General features: G+C 38.5%; 1 protein-coding gene across 6 annotated transcripts in view; it reads right to left on the bottom strand.

Annotated features, from left to right (window-relative positions):
- Nucleotides 1–20,854, bottom strand: part of APP (amyloid beta (A4) precursor protein) — a 171,329-nt gene that overhangs the window by 73,989 nt on the left and 76,486 nt on the right. For 2 of the 6 annotated variants that reach the window (XM_009995428.1, XM_009995432.1), the window contains exons 5-6: nt 18,912–19,114; nt 8,770–8,937 (exon numbers count right to left, since the gene is read on the bottom strand). In XM_009995428.1, coding sequence (XP_009993730.1) covers nt 8,770–8,937; nt 18,912–19,114 — 371 coding nt within the window. Of the gene's footprint in view, nt 1–1,283; nt 1,310–3,718; nt 3,734–6,662; nt 6,666–8,765; nt 8,938–18,911; nt 19,115–20,854 lie in introns of all 6 variants that reach the window. The other 4 variants (XM_009995429.1, XM_009995434.1, XM_009995431.1 and 1 more) reach the window with 3 other exon arrangements.

Here is a 20,854-nt window from a genome sequence, read left to right as displayed (position 1 = left end):
CTTGATCTCTCGTGACCCCCATAACTCTCTGCTTTCTCCAGCAGCAGCTCCGGGATTCCTCGGGACTCTTCCCAGTTCAGGGAAGTGCTGTGGGAGTTGCTGGGGTGGGGGGAGGCAAGAGGCTTTTGCCCATTCCTGAACATATTTGTATATAATTGTATATATTTTCTTGTATCATTCGTTAGTGTTTTAATTAAAGCTGTGTAGTTTAGTTTTCAATCCAGCTAAGTCTCTCTCTTTTTCTCTCTCTCCTTCCCTACCTGGGTTGGGGGGAGGGGGGATCGAGAGCATTGTTGTCGGACCTGAGTCAAACTGTGACACAAAGCACCAAATTAATTAAATCTTAATCTTTTCTGAAGCTGCCATTAAGTACAGTACATTTTAATTCCATATAGAAAATGGAAAGAAAAATTTATTTCAGAGCAGGAAGAAGCTTAAGAGTTGCCAGAAGGAGCAAAGGCCTTCCAGGCTCCTGTCTCCTGACAGGGCTTCATGAAACACCACCAGGCAAGAGCAAGAAATACTCTTTTGCAACATTTAACTAACTTTTCTTGATTTTCCTTTCATTACTCTAATTTTATTTTTGAGATTTAACCTTCATACTATGTTGTGACAATGAGTTCCGCAGTTTAATCAGGCTCTGTGTGAAGAGGATTCCCCACTGCCTTCACCCTCCATCACTGCCTCCGCAGGACACAGCAGGGGCTAGTGAGGGGAGATCAAATGGAGCAGAGCTCTAGCACATTCGCCATCCTTCTCCACCTTTTACAGACTTTTTTTTTTAAAAAACTGAAGTCTGTACAAATGTGAGTGGAAAGTAACGACAATCTAAATAACTGTCCAATGAATTATGCAAATTTAACCTTTAATTTATTGAACAGGAAAAAAGGTCACCAGCATTTGCACTGAGATCACTTAAGACGCCTGTACATTTAAGCTCTGATTTTCAAAAGCTCATGTCTCACAAGTGTGGCCTTTAAGGCCCAGAGGTTCAGACGATACGCTCCCTTCCCACCGGGATGCTGCCTGCAGTGTTTCTGAACAGGCAAGAGTGGCAGGTGCTGAAAACCAGAAAATCTGATACCAGTGCCTGGTTCCAAAGATGTCAGAGCAACCAGTCCCCTCCAAAAGCTGTGCAAAACCAACTCAGAGAGACTGGGCCTTAGACATCACAGACCTGGCTGTGCCCAGGAGCGAGAGAAAGGACAGTACATTGACATCTGACTGCAACCTGCTTTCTCAAGCTAGCGCTACAGTTACCCCTGACCTTGTGCAAAAGATACCAAATGGGGCTGGCTCTGCACTAGTGCTCCCAAAAAGAGAAAGGGCGTGGAAACTGATGGGATCTGTCTCATGGTAAGAAGCTTTATCAGCTACACTCATCCACCAGGGAGTGGACTACTCATTTGATTTAGAAAATTTTTAATGAGAAAAGATTTCTGACAACAGTCTTGTCAGAAAGAAGGAACTGAGGTCTGATGATTGGAAACCAAAGCTAGGCAGAAATTAGGCTTGAAATCCTGACCAGAAGTAACCCACCCACTTTCAGCATTAAGTGCAATTAAGTATTCGAACAACTTATACGCTGCTTCACCCAAAAGCATCCTTGAAAACATCCTGCTTCAGCATCTCCTTCCGAAACCCGTGAACAGGCATGAAAACAAGGGGGTAAAACATGTGTTTTCTCCCTCCCTGCTGCTGCCACTGGTCCATGCCCAGCACACCACTGAGTAGGCTGAGCTTGTGCAAAACTAGCCATAAGAACACAGTTTGCCTACTGCTCCTGGAATGTTTATTTGCCCACTGGTGGCCACAGAGACAAATCAACCTACCAACACTGACCACACCTCACCCTGCAAACAGACACACTGTCTTAAAAAAGAGGGATAATTTTAATTAAAAAAGTCCAGCACGTATGTTCAGAAAAACACTAATGGCAGCATGAAATTGTCATGTACATTTTTGTTTTCTGTTACAACTGCGATTCAGGCACAGTCTTTTTATGAGTGGTTAGCTATTCATGTCATATGAAACCAGAAATATTCCTCTCACAAAAAGTAACTAGTCTGCTTAAAAACAAATAACTCTAGAAGATTTTGCTCCCTGTATTTACAAAGCCTATAAATGATTATGTGACAACTCCTCCATTCGGTATTAAAGAACCCCATAATTATCAATATTAAAAAGCCCCTTGTCAACAGAATGACAATTGACAGCCTATCCTCTCTCCAAAGAGTTACAAAAGTACTGAGCCTCTTCTTCTGCATAAAGCAGAAACATTTTAACATTGCTTAACAGCTTGGCACAAAACCTACCCCTTGCACTGCAATACATTTAGGAACTTTGTTTCTAGAGATGTATTGCATGTTTTCTCAGAGTGAATTTGGAACATGTGGTCAGGTATCAGTTACATGTTAAGGATTTCTTGAAAATCTAGAGCCTGATCTCATTTTTTCAACCACATCTGCTCTTGGAAGCAGGTTTCCTTTTCTATGCATTCCTTGTTTTATAAGCTAACTCATTTAACTAGTGCATGAAGACTGATCAAAAAGTGTGATTTGACAGGTGTGGAAGAAATGCAGTAACGGATGACATTTTCTTCACACCAGCATTCATTTTACCTGTCAATTCCAGCCAGATTTTATACTTTTTTTCTTTTTATTAGACTTTAAAATCCTAATCATCTGGAGACACAGGTTCAACAGCACAGCAAAATTATGCTCTACACATTTTGCTATTTAAAAACTATCCTTACATATAGAAGACCAGAAAAAAACCAACAACAAACCCAAACAAGAAAAATGCAACAATATGCCCCCAAATTCTGTGTTACTGCTTTGCATGGAATGAAATAACCCAGAACAGCCTCTCCAGTGAAAGAAAGGGCACTCATCAATCTCATACGAAGTGAAAAGATTAGTAGATGCCCCTTTTCTGAGTGACATCATCCGTTGTATATAAGACAGGAAACCATCTGAACTGAGAGCACTACCAACTACAGTGTTGATGCACTCATTGCCTCTGAATTCCACATACACAACTGCCTCATTAATGAAGGATTAAGAACAAAGCTTTCAGTTCTTGACTAAGATCACAACTAATTACAGCACTTCTGACAATCACAAATGCGTATGGAATATCATTAGCAAGAAGGGTTTCTATTATCGCTACTGCTACCTTGTGAAATTAGGTGTTTTTATAAGATGGCATTCCTATTCTTTCTTGAGTAATCTACTCTGTTTACAAGGTGGCAAAACCTATGAACTGAATCTGAACAACTGGGAAGAAAAATAATTATTACCTTTTTAATACAAAACAGACCAATTACCAACTGAATGATACAAGGTAAGTGAAGGGTGGGAAAGGTTATCTAAGATTGTAGCAAATTACAATTATTTTAAGCATGGAGAAAATAGTATCAGGATGGGATTTTACATAAGAAGCTGTTAAGTTTAATATAATCTAATTGCTTGGAGAAAAGTGTGCCAAACTGGTATACATTCTAGCTGACATCAATACTGTGGCACAGGACAGTAAGTGTATTTACATACTATATATAATTTATAAATCTACTGCATTAGAGAGACAACTACTCTCAATCTTACCACAGTAATCTGGAGCACCAGCAAAGTGCCATTCCTTTTCACTTTTAATTATCTTTTCTTCATAAATGCTTTAATCAAGAACATTCGCTCTAGCGTGAGATGTCCCTGATTACTGTAGGAGGGTTGGACTAGATTACATTTAGAGGTCCCTTCCAATCCAAGACATTCTATGATTTCTGAACCCTGTTTAAAACTAAAGAATAAAAGGGAGAGCAGCATTCCTTCCAAAGTCAACAGCATAAGGGAGACCTTATGAAAATTAAAACCAGGCATGTCCCCAGTTTTAGTATTTTACCTGTAAGCAGTAAGTTGTTGCTACTGCTTGTTTCTTTATAAAGGTTTGAAGGGCAAAAAGCACTGCTGTGCTCCAAGGGTTAGCATCACCCCTGGACTGGCAGGTTTAACTGTCATATATGAAAACATTTGCACAATTTCCCTTTTGAATCCTAACCTTTACCCAACTGGTTTTTAAAAGGTCCAGTCCAACACTGGCTCCACAAGTGCTTCAAGGTTGAAGTCCAGTGCAAATTTATATGGATGAAGAAACCATGAAAACAGAAAATAGTCACTTGCATACACTAGATGTTGCAGTCAATATTAACAATTTAAATAGATTATATTAGAATTCATGCCATTACAGCTCCTAGGTACTGAATGGTAAGTGTCACTCACAATGAATGAAGAATTGGAAAATGTCTTTCTTAAGATTTCATCTACACTATTTGAAACCGGTCTCAACTTCACCAAGATGCATGATTCAGCTGAGTTTTCATGCCAGAGAAAATAAAACCCAGCAGATATGGGCAATTAATGCTGGAGATGGTGGCAGAGGGACATACTTCAGTAAAGTCTGGAGAGTTAATGTCCCCTTTACCGTTAATTTGGGAAGCAGTAAGACAACAAGACAACTGAATATAAAGAGCCTTAGTGCTGAAGAAACAGGCTGTCCTAGTGTGACTTCCTTAGTCAGTCTGTAGAAACTGGGGATTTTTTTTATACATTCAAATAAAATACTTTATTATGTGAAATGCTTCCTTGCAATGGCACTACTTATAAATGCAGATTTTTAGGGTTCAAAATGTTATCACTAGATTTCAGTATTTTATCTGCTGTTGTGCTGTGACAAATTACTATCGTAGCTAGTTGCTGTGATGAGTGTTCTCCAGCATTAAGCAGATTTAAAAAAACAAACCAAAAACATTCCTGGCATGAAGCAACTTGCAAGCTTTACTGCCTTCCTAGACAGAATGGTGCCAGCTCCCCCATAAATCTCATGAGCACTGTAAGGGCAGTAACGCCCAGACTAGATGAACATGCTGTAGACTTGGGTTGCTTTCTGTCTTTGAGCCTCCTACCTGACCTCAAGCTCAGGCAGTTTCTGCAGTTGTATAAATAAATGAGGTATCACTCAATTAATAAGATTATTAATTATTAATAAGATAAGGGATTAAAATATGCTACCTAACTAAAAATTCGATACACTTTACCATTCTGCCTATAGGAATACACTGCAGTTCTTTAATGCCTTAGACACACTCTGGAAATTAGCATGAAAGTTTACCTCTCAAAACATTTTACTTCCTGCTAACCAGGGAGATGATGTCAGGATCCCAAACAAGTAGCAAATGGATAAAGGGAATTCCTGACAACAGGAATATCATCTCATAAGCCTTTGCTATTAAAAGCTACAGACTGTTACTCACAATACCTCTAAAGAGAAGTTAAACTGGACACTGCAAAATGCTGGAGGTCATGAATTTTCTCCTCATGTCGTTGTTAGCTGTAGCAATTCAGCACAATGATAAAAAAACCCAACTGTATAAAAAAGGTAATTTTAATGATATGTCAAAGTTTAAAAAACTGACTGTGCCACCAGAGTTCAGTTCACTGCTGCTTTAGATGAAGAGCAAATGAAAGCATGGAGGCATAAACTGCACTGCAGGAGTTGCTGGGACAGCATCCGCTCCTATGCAACAGAGAACAAATGAAGCTCAGTTAAGAGAACAAATTCTTCCAGCTTTGAAGCTCCTTGTGTCCCTAAATTAAGACTTGAACATTATGGTTATTTGAAAATAGTACTTATTTAAGAAAAACAAAACAACACATGACAATATATTTCCTATAGCTTTAAGGATGTTTAACAAGCAGCAACTAAGAGACAAGTGAAAAAATTATTATTTTTTTGAGAGAAAAAAAAAGTACAATAGATTACTTTTTAGTATGACAGTAGGACAGAAACAATTCCTTCAATAATACCCATTTATTGTCTTCTGCTTATTCTTGTCAATACATACCCATTCTGAGGTCATTAAATCTGAATTAACTGCCTGATATATCCTAACGACTTCAAAGAACCCATTATAACCAGTTAGACATAGAAGTTTGAGCCTTGAATTGAATAGAAACTGTAGACAGCACTGAACACCCTCATTAAAAATCAATAGAGAGGGAGTATGTGGCCTGGCAGGCTGAAAGAAATGATAACAAGATCTTTAAATCCTTCTACTTCTAGGGCAATTATATACCAACTCCTATGTAGCTACCTGATGAATGAAAAGAATTTGACAGTAGTAGGTCCTACCTAACACCCAAATTGCTTTTGAGCAGTGGTCAAATTTGTTGATAGTGGTGAAAGTCTTAAGGCTTTGCAAGACCATAGAGATCCATGATTTCAGATCAAGGCAACAGACTTCAATAAGGAAACAAAAGAAAACATTTTTTATTTTTGTCCCATGTAAACAATGTGTTGAGAATGCTAGTATTCAAAATTTCAGTATTTATAGTATATGAGTATTTCATGGTGACACTGAAACAGTAGATTAAACCAAAGGAAAAGAAAGTTATTTTAGGCACAGAAATAACAGGTGTATAGATCATGGTACAGAACACACTGAAATAACATTAAAACAGGGGAATAAAGTGTGTTCCTGTATAACTGAAGAGGCTTGGAAAGCATATCCTATAGACTCAGATGGTGTTTGGAAATTTACTGACAAAAAAAACAAAACAGGAACCTATTCCTGTTAGATCTGGGAGATGTATTTTAAAAGGCAAGACCAGCTCTGTCTTTTCTCACTGTCAGTTGTGCAAATGAAGCCAAGCAGCTCAAGTATTCAGCATAGCTCTATTTTCCTTAAAAAGACTGAAAGCAAAAATTTGGAATGCCAATAAAAACCAAGGTAACTATTGAAAGGACACAGATGGTACTTTTCTTGGCATTGTTTTGCTGAACTGAGCCTAATGAAAAAAACTCATAACAAATCAGCTCCCATGAGACAGAAAATAATGTCCTGGCCTTATCTGAATATCCTAATGAATATAATATATAATAAACTTAGAAGTTGTATCTTATTTCATTTCTGATTCCATGTGCTGTGAAGGAATTGCCAGTCTCAGGAAAGATCATTTATCCTCCCAGACAGCACAAGCTTTAAGAACTTCTGCTGCCAAGAAGCAGGTTTGAAGAAGGAAGACAATCTAATTTCCAAGCTTCATTTAATCCATAATATTCTTTCTAAGATCATGACTGAGCTCACTCCTTGTAGAAGATTTCCTGCAAAAAGATCACTGGGTTGTTTGGAAGTGTAATACTGCAAACTCTGCTGGCTTGCTACTACAAGCAGTCAGAGCTATGATTTCACCTACAACCTGTACACGAAAGGCAACAACAATTCACTATCGAAGTGCCAAATCAGGATCGAAGTTTCACAGTGTAAGAACAATTCTCATTAAGTCTGTTTTGTGATGTAACTTCTCTTTCAGTCAACAACATCCTTTCCTCTGTGTAATAATTTTGCAGAACTATGAAAGTTAGAAATGACTCTCAGATTTGAAGTGCTGTGTGAATAACTACAGCTCTGTATGCAAAATGCACAATCTTCAGGTATCTTCAAGTCTGCACATAGTTCCACTGCAGTATATGGACAAAGAAATGCATCCATATGGCTCAGCTTGAAGGGCAGGAAGCAAAAGCAAGCTGTAAAAACTGGATGTTTAACAAAACTGCAATCCTGTAAGAATCAAGTCCTTATTTATGCTGTTGTCCAGTCTTCATGAAAATTCTATAGATTTTTTAGCAATGCTGACAAAGGCAGTAATAATTCTTAAATCCTATCAGGTTTGTGAAAAGGCTGAATTTCCCAACAAGACCCAGCTTATGCAGCTTTTAGAAACTCTCATACTGGTCATAAAAGTAAAATGCTTAGCCCTGAAGGCCAATGGCTATTCTTCATTTAATCCTACATTGTTGGACATGAAATACAAGGATGAAGAACACGTACCCCCAGCCCTTCTGCTTGCCTTTTCTTTTTTTTTTTTTCTAATATGCTGCTTCTGTTCGGCTACACCATGGGCCTGAGAGCAGGCATGGCAGAGATACACACTCAAGAGTACATGCTGTTGTCAAGGCCAATGAAAGGGGAGCATACCAGAGGCTCCCAGACCAAAACCCAACTGATAAATCCAGCATCTGATTCATCAGCTTCAGTATCCTGTGATGGAGAAAGCCATCCTTCTCAAACCAAAAATCACAGTGCAAACCCTTTTTCTTCCTGGAAAATGATCATTAAAATATATGTAGTGTGTTAAAAAAAAGTAAGTCACAGGGAATTCACATTCATCCCCACGGCTGTCCTCAGGGAAACCTAAAAAACAAAAGTAATCTCTCCCTTTTGTAGCAAACACACACAAAGTATTCAATCAAACCAAAACCAAACACACACAAAAAAAGAAAATCTGGAAAGAAACCTTCTGTTATTTTAATGAGCTTATATTGCTTTGATCAGAAAAGGTCAGAAACAATACATGAAAATACACCATAAAAACTATGAGCTCTTTTTAAACTCACCTGCAGCTTCCCTCAAGTTTGTGATTTTTCCTGCACATGCACTGTTACATGCACACACAGAGACACACAAAACGTCAGTCCACTTTGAGAGAAAATTAAGAGAAGGTGAGTGCAAAGGCCCTGACCCAAGGAAGCGTTAGGCTTTTAGCTACCTACTTGCAGAGCCCCCAAGTCTACTGTCACCCACTACCATGCCGGGTTAGCAAGAGGCTAATGAGGATCTAGCAGTGAGCGGAGGTGTTGGACAGACCGCGGCCGGGGGGTTAGTGTGAGCCCAGCCCCGCTGCGGGGCGGCGGGAGGCGTGGAGGGGCACTTACTGACGCTGCCACAGACCGCCAAGCAGTACTCCTCCGAGTCAAAGTTGTTCCGGTTCCCGCCACAGCCGCCGTAAAAGAAGGGCGCGCACTTTCCTTCGGCCACGTCAAAGTACCAGCGGGAGATCATGGCGCGGCAGGGACCAGTCTCGGCTTGCTCAGAGCACACCTCTAGTCATGGGAGACCCGGAGGAACCACATTTAGCATGGAAATGGTATTGTCTGGGTTTCTTAGTTAGGTGCCTCCCAATGTCCATGCGTGCGAGCCAGGAAGGAGAGACACCAAGGAGGTGTTTTGGGGAAGGGGAAACCCTCCCCCAGAAAACCACCCCAGAGACAAGGAAGGTAAATTTTGAACTGACTCAGATTCGTGCCACTAAGCCTCCTCAGTCTGCCTCTACTTTTATGGTTTGAAATACTTTGTTCACACACTGGGAGGGCGTTGCCCTGAAACAAGCTCCAGCATAGTGGCAAGGCTACAGGCACGAAGCTTCATCTGTTTCCAGGCTGGAGAGCTACAACCACTGGCTGGCTGCGGGTCTGCCGATGGTCACAGGCAGATCCCTGCACCATCAGCTCACCGGACTTTTCCAGAAGGTGAACATTTGAAAGCAGGAGGAGTCACTTATTTTCTTGTTGTTTTTTTCAGCTATATAACCCCTCTGTGCCCAAACTGGAAAGGTTTCCTAGCATATACAGGAGCAAACACAAACCTCAAAATATTTTTGAGTTGTAGAGGGGAAAAAAAAAGTATCTTCAGATAGCTATTTACATATAGTCACTGCCAAAGAAACTCTCTCTTGCAGGCTGCCTGGCAGAGGGTTTTATTTCATAGGTTGATGGCTCACATATATGAAAGTACTGCCATAGCTTTAACCCATCCATGTGAGGTAATCTCAACCCCAGCAGATATAGGAAAAAAATTAAAAGAGTTTGTGTTCATGTTGAGCTGCCACAGTCTCTGCCTACATCCTGCACCACATGAAAACCTGAGGGAAGAACTGAACCACATAAATTAAAGAAAGACAAAGTAAATTCTGTCTGCAGTTTGGAATTCAGCCAATTACGCTTATAAATGTATAGCCCTTTACCAATAATGTTCCAAACAGACAAAAACAGTTTTATCTTTCAATGTGCTGCATAAGTCTTGTCAGACAAACTCGTACACTCAACTAGAGGCTTCTACATTCTCTGCATATATTTGAATTTGTGAAAGGGAGATCCCTACGAGTTGAAAGGGATGAAGAAATATCAGTGCATTAGCACTGAAAATCCCTCGCACATGTATCACCTCTCAGATGTTGGGTACAAAGAATCCCACTTCTCAGCCCTTATCAATCACTTCACTCTCCCCAGGAGGCCCACATTTATAAATATATTTTATGTTCAATTGTCATCAACTGTCAGTGTGTATACCTGTATTTCCTTACACTTATAGTTTAGGTATAATTACCCGTGTTTAACATATTCACATATTGTATCTATAAATAATGTGGAGAATCAATTTCAGGGAGCATACTTTTGGTTTAAGAGAAATAGATACAAGTGTATGCAGCCACGAAGGATGTGCTACAAATGTCACAATTCTGTAACAAGCAATTAGGGGGAAAGGAATAGCAGGGGGTAAAGAAACAGTAGATATTTTACTTAAGAAAAAACAAGTATGCTTAATTGCACAACACATTTATTACAATTAATTGTATACTACTGTATGATTAATTATAGACCGCATTTAGTATTCAAATGTTTCTTCTCATTTATTTTAAAATGAAATCCAGCCCTGCCATCCAATTACACAACCAGATATTCTCACAAAGCTAAATTTGCACAGCCTTGGAAGAGCTGTCACACACCATTGAATAGTGACTCTTGACATTAAAGAGACAGGTATAAATGATTAAACAGAAAAGCAAAATTACGAAACTAAATAGTGGATTCTTGTTTAAGCACTGAATATTTATTACTGGTATGAACTTTGTCCCTTTTTTATAGATGCAGTGTATGTAAAGGAAGGTGTCCCACCCATGGTAGGGAGGTTGGAATAAGATGATCTTCAAGGTCCCTCCAAACCCACACCATTCTATAATTCTGTAAGAGAACTTCTGTTGATGGGAAACATCATTTCAAAAAACACAAAGGTCTCAACAACTCAAGTCTTTCTTAGTTAATGCTGACTATGGGCTGAGTTCTACCCACACAGTCACCCTTCTAGGTTTCCCTCAAAATACTAGTTCTGCTGTAAAGCTGGGTTGTTTTCATTTTGCACTGTTGGTGTTCCGGTTCACAGATTGAATTTGAGATTTCTTATAGGAACCTCTCTGACAGAAACTGCAGCTGATTTTTTCCTTTTGCAAAAGCTGAAGTACCCAGCTATACTGGTATTGGTGAGACCTAAATGGGAATTATTTCATTGCAGAGAGAAACAGTCTACTGTGCAAACAGTTTATGACCTAAATGAAGACTAAACAAGAGAGGGAAAAAATGCTCTGTATTACTGTTTCACAACTGCTGTTTGAGGCAAGTGTGTTGCTGGCCCAGTCTAGGAAACCTCTCACTGCTGTCATCGCTTTACCAGTGTCACTACCACCATCTATTACTGCCCATTCTCTGTGGAGGGCTCAGAGTAGTGTCTCTTCCCCCTGCTTTGGGGCAAAGATACCTTTTCAAGCCACCTTCAATGCCAGTGAAATGCTCCCATTGCTGTTGCTCGTGGACCATTTGCTCCTCTCATGCCACTTCATAACCCCATCACTTGTCCTTATGGAAAAAAGGCTCTGCATTTGATCCTCAGCTGTACCACCTCATCTGAGAAGATGGGGAAATGAAGTGCAGAGGTGGAAAATTCAACAAGTTCTCTTGGGCTATTAATCCAAATACCATTTCCCATTCCACTCCTACTGAGTGTAGCAATTAATGATCATGATGGATGAGCTATGGTATTTCCACAGATATTAGCTGCAGGCAGGCAGCATACACTCCTAAGTGATTAATCAAAAAATTAAAAGCTGTCTTTCCTTCATATATTAATCCTGCTGCTGAAAACTGATTGAAAGATTAGTTATTTTTTGCTACTATGTAATTCAATTTTCAGGTACCATTAATATTTTGTATGCAGTATAGCATTTACTGTGACCTTTGCTTTGCTTAAGGATCTTGCTCACTCTCCCTCCTCCAAAGGCGCATGTTTGCCTTTGGCTTCATGAAATTGGATAAAATTTAAAAGGACAAGACTTTGCCATAATCCAAGTTCATAAGTAGTCTAAGTTCTGTTTTCAAATGCTTAGAGTATTCAAACCATCCTTCTTCAATCGTAAAATTTCTCTCATCTTCTCTGTGTCCTAAACCAAGTTGCCAATACCTTCCTTCTCTGAAGCCTCAGATACAGTAATTTACTTCTGAGACAATCAGGAAAATATAATTCAACTTTTCTCATTCCAAACTTCTTAGACTTATTGCAGCCTCTTGATGCAAAAAGAGAAAAAGAGCCATTTCTAAACAAGAAGGTAGATCATTCCCTGAAGAACAGTGCTGTAGCAAACCATTTGTTATTTGCTTTAAAATGTATAGTTAAAATGATACACTGAAAACTAACCAGTTACACTAAACACCGGGACTGACTGTTATTTTTTTATTGAAAAGCATAGACTTCAGCACTCTAGCAAACATATAGTCTTAAGTATGTGGACATTGATTATAGTGGCTTTACACAAAGTACTTCCTTAAACACCTAACAAAATGCTGTAAGTAGAGCTAATTAGAAATCATGTGCAAACATATCAGATACTTTTAATGATCAGTTGTTTCATTACCATATAAATTGTTTTTTTCTGTTCCTTGAAAAAAACCCCTGATTTTAAATCAAAGTGAAATTATAATTGCTTTATTTCAAAATCTCAACTCCATGTTTTTTTCCCCACATGGCACTAACACTTACTTTGTGAATACCAATATTTTCAATTGAGGAATCTGAAAGAAAGTTTAAACTTCTAATGGGGGAGGGAAATTAAAGCTACATTTACATACTTCTGTTGCTCTAAACACTCGGTATTTTCTTCAGGATTTGAATTTATTTACATGCTCATGAGAACTAAGCTCATTAAAATGCTGGCACAGTCAGTCCCAAACCTTAAACTGGAAATGAGATTTTAAGAGATTTAAGAAAAAAGACGAAAGGAAAAACAGGAGGAGTTAGATTACCAACTCCGAACTGTCTTGGAACTTGGGTCCTATGTGTAGTTTACACCTCTGAAAAAATTATTTAATGCTACAGTAGGAAAATACCATCATGCTGGTTTATTACAAGTTCTTTAATTTAGCCACAGTAATGGAGAACACATTGTACTGATTACTCTTTCTATGCTACGAGCCCTTCAAGTTTGAAGTTGACATTGTTAAGTGCATACAAATAAATCATACTGGTGGTGTGAACCAACTCACTAGCACTGGCATGTGTTTTCCTTGTCTATGTGGTTGTCAGTTCAAACTGTTTATCATAACCACACTGGACACAAACAAATCTTAAACATAAAACACTGAAGCTGCTTAAGTGTGTGGGAGAACAATGCTACATTTTACCATTTATATTTCACTGAAGAACAGAGTAACTGATGAAAGCAGAGTGGTCAAAGGAACAAAACTCTCAAATATGTATCATGAGGTATATGCTCTACTTTATCATGTGCTAGTTTATGTTAATACAGCTAGAGTCATCTTGCCTTGTGTGTCTTCAGGAACTGGGAGCTGTCGTTTGAGGATATTAATACACATGTATCTATATTAGTCTCCATTTTTTAACTAACTGACAAAAATTAGAGAAGAGTAAATGCACACTGTTTTTATTTTAGTTATACTGTTTGTGTTCCAAAAAGGCACAATACTGTTTTGCTCAATGAATTAATCAAAAGGGAAAGACAAGATTATTTAACTGAAACAAAACTTCCTCATTTTGAATAAATGGTTAGAAGAGGCAGCCAAATTTTAGATTGAGTATTCAAAGACCAAAGTTAATTTCAGTAGAGGTTTTTGGAACTAGGAGAAGGCAGCTGTGAAGCTGGCACATACTCTAAGAATAAAGTTGGTGCACAAGCTACACAATTGCTAAAATACTTTCTAGAGACAAAGTTAAACAAGCAAAATTATTACTTCTAAATGCAATACTGAAGAAGAGCACGTCTAAAACTGTTCAAGAACCTAAAATTGTGATTTTCATCCTGTGCAATTAAAATTTAATTTCTCTCTCTAAGGTTTCTTCTTAAACTACTGGAGGGGAATATTTGGAATATGAAAAAAAATTAATTGTATACTTGGCTAGAATACAAACACTTGTGATTCTGAAGTGGAACAAATATGTAAAAAATATTTTCTATTTATGTGTTCACAACACTGCATTTTGAAACAAAGTGACATAAACAAAAAAAAGAAGTCCAGCTTGATTGTAAATGTATATTGTTAAAATGAATTTACGTGTATTTTAGAAAAGGTAAAATTTCCACGTAACATCAAGATTATTCTAACACAGCACAACAGTGAACATGAGGATTAGCCCAAAAGTGTATTCCAGCTTTTTCACACAGCAAAACAAAATATTCAATTAGTTATTTCTTCAATATAGTAAAATGACATTTTCTCTAGTGAAACAGATTCTTGGGGGCTTTCTTCTGACAGGATATATGTCAGATGAAACCATTCTATGCCCTCCAACCTTACTGAACTTACACTGTTACTGAATTTAGTACTTCAGTACAGTTGCCTTTGACTCAAAATAATAGTCATACTATATTGCTTTTCTGTCAAGAAGGTCAATTACTAGATTAAAAAGATTTTTTTCCAATTGCAGCACATCTTGAAGTACTATATTACGATGGAATAGCTGAGCTTTAAACTATAATGTCTAATTAAAAGCTATCAGTGATTCTAATGCAAACCAATTAGGTTAATTTTATCAGCTCTTCTTCATATGTTAAGAGTAGATTGTCATTCTTAATGAAGATCTAACAAAAAAAAAAGTAAAGTTTTCATAATGGGTACTATTTAATAGCAAGGTATCTATGTTTTCTTAATACGGAATGCACTCATACATTTCCATTTTCCAATTAAAGCATACTGCATAGTTTTGAAGTAAATGAAGAATGATAAACTACTGCCTTAGAAAAAAGATAACCTTTGAAAGAAAAAAGTGGGGCAAATTTTTTAATAAAAAAAAGCCAAATTAACCTAGAATATGCTACTCTTATGATAAAAATTATACCACTTATAGGTTTAGAAATCAGGGTTAAACTCCCTTCACTCAGAATAGATAGTAGCTGTCACTGAATGGATTTAAAGCCTTTTAGACATAAAAATCTTCCTCAAAAAAACCCATGTTAGATCAATAAAGCTGAAAGCTACCATACAAGCATCAGACTACTTTCTCTTGTTAGGAAACCAGCATATGGCCTCTTGCTTGCAACTTCAGACTGTAAACACAGTTAAAACGTCACATTGAGCAGCACTGCTTAATCCAGCAGAATCAGAGAAAGAAAAACCAATGGCTGAAGGGCAACACTATATGCTAGACGAGGCAGATCAAGCTTATGCTGCTGAATCCCCTGCATCTGCTGACAGGCACGCAAAGAAGCTTGCTGAGTGTTTTCTGCCAGGCTGCTGCATTGACCCCACTGTTATCCTTTAAATGAGACCTGATCGACTGCTAGGTTGAGGGGAAGTCCTAAACTGAAATTGTTTATTCTTTGTTGTATGCCACAAGAGACTGAGTTTTCTTGTCACCTACTGTGCTGAAGGAGAGCAGAAACAAAATCAACAATTGCAAGTGACAGGGAAGCAGTGCTTCTGCTTGCTTCGCTTGCGTGCTGGAAGAATCACCTGGAGTATGGATGCCTCAGGAGCAGTGGCTCTGCAACACCCAAGATGCTGCAACGATAACAGCAGAAATCAAACCATTCCCTTGCCTAGATCTGGGCCAGCAGAAGTCCCCTCCCTTGCTCCACATAGCGACAAAAGTCAAGAGTCACAGTTTTCCTGCAGAGCTTCATAAAAGAGCCATAGTCTCTTCAGCACAAATTCAGTGATAACGTCTCCCAGTTACCAGAGGTGGGAAACATCAACGTGACATTCATTTCACTTTGGATCCCTGCCACCTCAGACCCACAAATGGCTGTATTTGACACCTGCACTACAGCAAGAGTATATCTGAAAGTTTAAACTGGGCTTGCTGCTCTAATTCATACGAATTGAGAGTGGAGATGGTCCTTCACAAAAGGCAGGAAAAAGAATACTGGCAAGTACTGGGCTAAGAAATTTTTTTTCACATCTTCTAATAAACACTATAGCTTATAAAAATATGGTTGCTGTGGAAACTGAATGAAAAGACTGTTGTCCTGCCAATGTCTCCCATTCTCTAGGCAAGACTAACTTCCTTTTCACTGGAAGTAAGTTTGCAAGTAGTTCTGCTATTCCTATTTTCATCACGATTCATTAAAATATGCATAGAAATAAAATTGCATAATAAATTGATTCTACAATAGCTCAAGTGTCTTTAAAGTGTAACATTACATTTATGCTTTTCAATTATTTATGGTTGATGGCAATCATTCTATTGATTTGGGAGAGAAAGGGCTCACTACCAGCCCACAATTAGATCCTAATTTATGGCTTCAGAACAGTTGCTCTTTGTTGATTCTGTGTATGAAAAGCAACTCCTCTCAAGCTGAACAAACTACTCTCTTGTGTTCTTTAGTGCTAATGACATAATATTAGTTACAGGTTCATAGAGCAAATATAAAACTGTCTGTAAAGTGAAGATCATCCTGCGACACGTTTTATGAACTGCACTTGGTAAAGTTTGGGAAAAGTAGCCTGAACAGAGGTTGTGTCCATGAGAACAAAGCTCTGACATGTAACACCATCTGGAAAGGTTTTCAAGGTGCCTCCACAGGACGGAGTATTCTTAACACGTATGTTGCCTATAAGGTCCCTCTGCTTCTTCCATTTGCACTGGCAGCGCTAAACTTGTCTTTTTGCAACACCAAGACAACAGCAGATGCCCACCACAGAAGTTCCTGTGCGGGATCTGCTGGATGCATCAGGAGGACAGGGCCCTGTAGGAAGCTTTCTCTCAAGAGAGGCAAGAGGAATTAAAGCAAGTCCAAGGCTTTAAGTTACTTGGACACTTCCACACTCACAAGTAAGCAAGCATTTTGCATAGTACAGCTCTGTCAGGGACTATCCTGGCACCCTCCATGCCCCAAGATGGCTGGAGGTCAGAAAGCCCCAAGGGCTGTGGCAGAAATGTGCTGAAAACTTGGACTGGTAAGAGATTGTTCTTACCTCATTTGCAGCAACACATTTAATTCACAGTCACCTAAGGTGGGAAATTTTAGACTTGGAAAAAACAGGACAATCGCATTTCATTATCAGCTAGCAAGTGTAGACATTTCTAAAGGTTTTTTTAAAGGTGAATTCAATGGTTTGCCTCATCTCTTTTATATTTTACATTCATATTATTACACTCTACTTTCCTGAAGGCTAAACATCTTAACCTCTTTGAAATGTCAATCTCAGTAAAGAAACATGTTCTACCTAATTTGTCCTCATTTCCACTCATCCAAAATCCCATTAAAGTCAAGTGTACTTTTTATCCCCCCCCCCCTTCAATATTAATTTACCAGCGAGAACAGGGTGTTTTATCCCCAGGTGGTGAAAGCTTGCATATGGAAATAGATTTAATTGGTTTAAAGATTTAAACATAATTTCCTCCCACCCTCTCCTCACTGAAATGCCTCTCCAAAACCTGAGCAAAACACTCAACACGGTTATATAAGACAGAAAGGCACAAGACTGCACTGCCAGCCTTCAAAACATTTGCAAGTGTTCAGCAAAGCATTACCACTTTTGATTAGCAAGCTTATCTGCACGCAGATCTAACATAAAAATGTAACTGAAGTAACTCTGCTTTTTCCAAAGTATCCACTGGGCACCCTTCTGCCCTCTGCATGTGTGAGGAATCATAGCCAGCAGTCCTCTGGCTCCATACCTGCTCTGCCAAACACTGGCACCACAGTTCAAGAGAAAAGGAAACCACCACATGCAAAATGGGGGGACTTAATTGGCACTCTAGTCTCAAGAGTCCCCAGAGGCAGGGGCTGGGAAAGTAAGGAGAGAGGAAAGGAGCCATGGCAGATGCTTTCTAACTCATTTCACAACCATCTCAACTGCTGCCATTTTGACCTGCCTCCTGCATGGCCTAAGTCTTTTCCTTGCAACTGCACCCTTTAATCTAATTTTCTGCCATCATCTCCAGCCTTTAGGGGTAAAAATGTAAGCACCACAGAAAAAAACTGGCATCTATTTTACTGAGTTTTACAGCTTATGAAACTGTACTTATTAAAACAGAAATATAAAGATAATTCATTCAAATATGTATCATAGGAGAAATGTGGCATTTAGAAAAATCATGTTGCTATGTAGTCCACAGACTAGGGTAAAATTAAATGTATAAAATGCAGTTCTGTTAATAACTACAAAGTATAATGAAAAACAAATTCTAGAAATGTGGAGTTCTTTCTCATTCCATGTTTTCTTTTTTAGATAATGCATCCCTATTTCCCCCTCCCCCTCCAAAGCAACTAATTAGATTCCCTTTTCTGCACAGTTATTTCTAAATTCACCTAATTTTACTGAACTGCTAGTTCATGTAAAACTATTGGAAACAGGTATTGAACAGAAATCACACAAAATGACTACTCACTCAAGTTAATGTAAGAGACCAAACCAGCTAATGCTACCTCCTGCTTTGAACTGTCATTCCTTTCCTCTGCAACATATGCACATGATAACCCACACACATACTTTTCCTGTGTTGTTTGCTACATATGGCAGTCAAACTTTACTTCATGTTATTCTAAAATAAAACCAGCCTTTCTGCTTCCGTCCACATCATACACAATGACCACACTTCATAAACACCTCCAAAGAACAGTTATAATGGGAAATGGGAGAAGATTCAACGTGCCAATTACAGAAGCCAAAGCATAACAATGCTGCTACTTGGATATTTTGCTGTTTGGAACATTTTTCGTAGTAAAGGGCAACCATGCAAAGTAACAGGATCAGTTTTCCAGCCCCAAGCTAAATGCCCATGAATTTACCTCTGACAACCTCTTCCACAGACTCTGTAGTTGTGGTGGTAGTGGTTGCAATACTGGTAGTTCTTTCGGTTGCCTCTTCATACTCTTCCTCTGTCTCTTCCTCAATTTCATCACCATCATCATCATCGTCATCAGCATCCTCATCTTCCACAACAGTTAGCTCCTCATCTTCCTCTGGTTGTTCTTCTACTACCTTATCATCACTAAATGAATAAAATTATAAAGCTCTGTCAGTAAAAGAAATATTTCAAGACAACAAGGGAGAACATTTTATTCAGAAACTTTATAAAGACAAGAATTTACCTCTTTCTTCATCTCACTCCCTTCCTCCCTTTAAAAAAAAAAGTAAGCTGGGACTCTGGAACATCCCAATGAGTAAGAAATCAGAAATACTAAAAAAAGTCAACATTAGCAATGCAGTGAGAAAACTAGCAAGATGCCAGACTGGAGCTCTTCCTTTTGCACAGGGATGGAAAAAGAATCCCCCATCAGCGGTACTGTATTTTGACAGCTGAATAACACTCCAAACATGCTTGCTCCATGCTGCTGTCAATAAATTAATTTTTATTCTGAAAGAAGCTCAAATTAGCTCAAAATGCACTCAGCTTTTATGGACATGGAAATGAGAGTTCCTCAGGAATTTCTCACCCAGAAGACACCTTACTCCGAAGCTCACTGTGGACTAGCTCACATGCCATTGACAGAGGACTACCAAGGGTTGAACTGACCTAGAATTGTCTACTCTGACTGCTAAGTTTTTTGTTCTATTGTTAAAAGTAGTGTTGTGTGAATAAAATAGCCATTTCTACGGGAACAGTGCACAGACCTGTTTTCAAAAAGGACGGGAAGGAGACTGAGCAGACACGATGCTGGAACTCATGCTTCAGCTGACTGTTTTAATCTTTGAGGCTTCATCTCCTTCTGCTATCTCAAAGCAGACAGTGACCACATCATCACCTTTCAGGATGACGGAAACTGCAGCTCACTATCAGATGCATTTGGTGGCTTAATACATCAAGAACTTTCTGGGATCACTTATACTTTTGAATGATATACAGACAGTAGGCCAAAAAAAGTATGTTCAGATGCTGCTACTGTCACTTTTGAAAGGCTTCCTAACTCAGTGCCCAGGTGTGGCAAGGTATCAGGTTTGTTAACCTGATCTGCTACTTGAAACTCACTAGTGAATAAATAACTTTTAATGAATAAATAATTTTTAAATATTGAAACATCCAGTGACTTTTTGTCACTTTAATACACAGGTGTTCTTGCATCTCTTTTATGGCATCACATATGCTTGAACAGCCTTTAATGTGAAGGAAGCTACCAACGTCTCTCCTCATTTTAGAGACCAAGCCTAGAGTATTTCACTTTATAAAAGGTTGCCTACTAAAATTTTGAAAGTGAACTCAGAGCAAAAAGGAGAATTTTTCTTAATTGGGTACTTAGAAGTTAAAATAATTATTGACAAAAATCTGGTATGCCATAGTAGAAGAAAGTTAAGTAAGTCTCTATCCAAACAGGAATGAATTTCCTGCTCCTTTCTCCTCAAAATACTTGGCCTCTGGAAACACAAGAGAGACTTAAAGTAATAATGAAGCTTTCAAGCCCAAGTAGGTTGTACAACTGATGTGGTAATAGCTAATTTGCAGAGGAGTCTGAATAAGGGATGACCTGTTTCCATTAACATGGGAGAAAGACTGAAAAAAGGGCACAAAACCTCTGAGTTTTTGGATTTAAAAGAACTGGCTTGGAAATTTCATCACCTTCACTGTGTGGTTTTCCCCTGCCATTTCAATTTCATTATGTCAAAAATTTTCTATTTTGTTTCCCCTAACTCCTTTTTGAACAATAAGTTTCTTGTACTTATATTTCTTACCATGTACTCCATATGGTAAGAAATACATTTCACATGTATTTTTATGACCATTAATGACCATTTT

This window comes from Chaetura pelagica, unplaced genomic scaffold (genome assembly GCF_000747805.2).
Source record: "Chaetura pelagica isolate M959 unplaced genomic scaffold, ChaPel_1.0 scaffold23, whole genome shotgun sequence".
NCBI lineage: Eukaryota > Metazoa > Chordata > Aves > Apodiformes > Apodidae > Chaetura > Chaetura pelagica.
The sequence above is the reverse complement of the archived record's forward strand: the minus strand, read 5'-3'. Positions and strand labels throughout refer to the sequence as shown.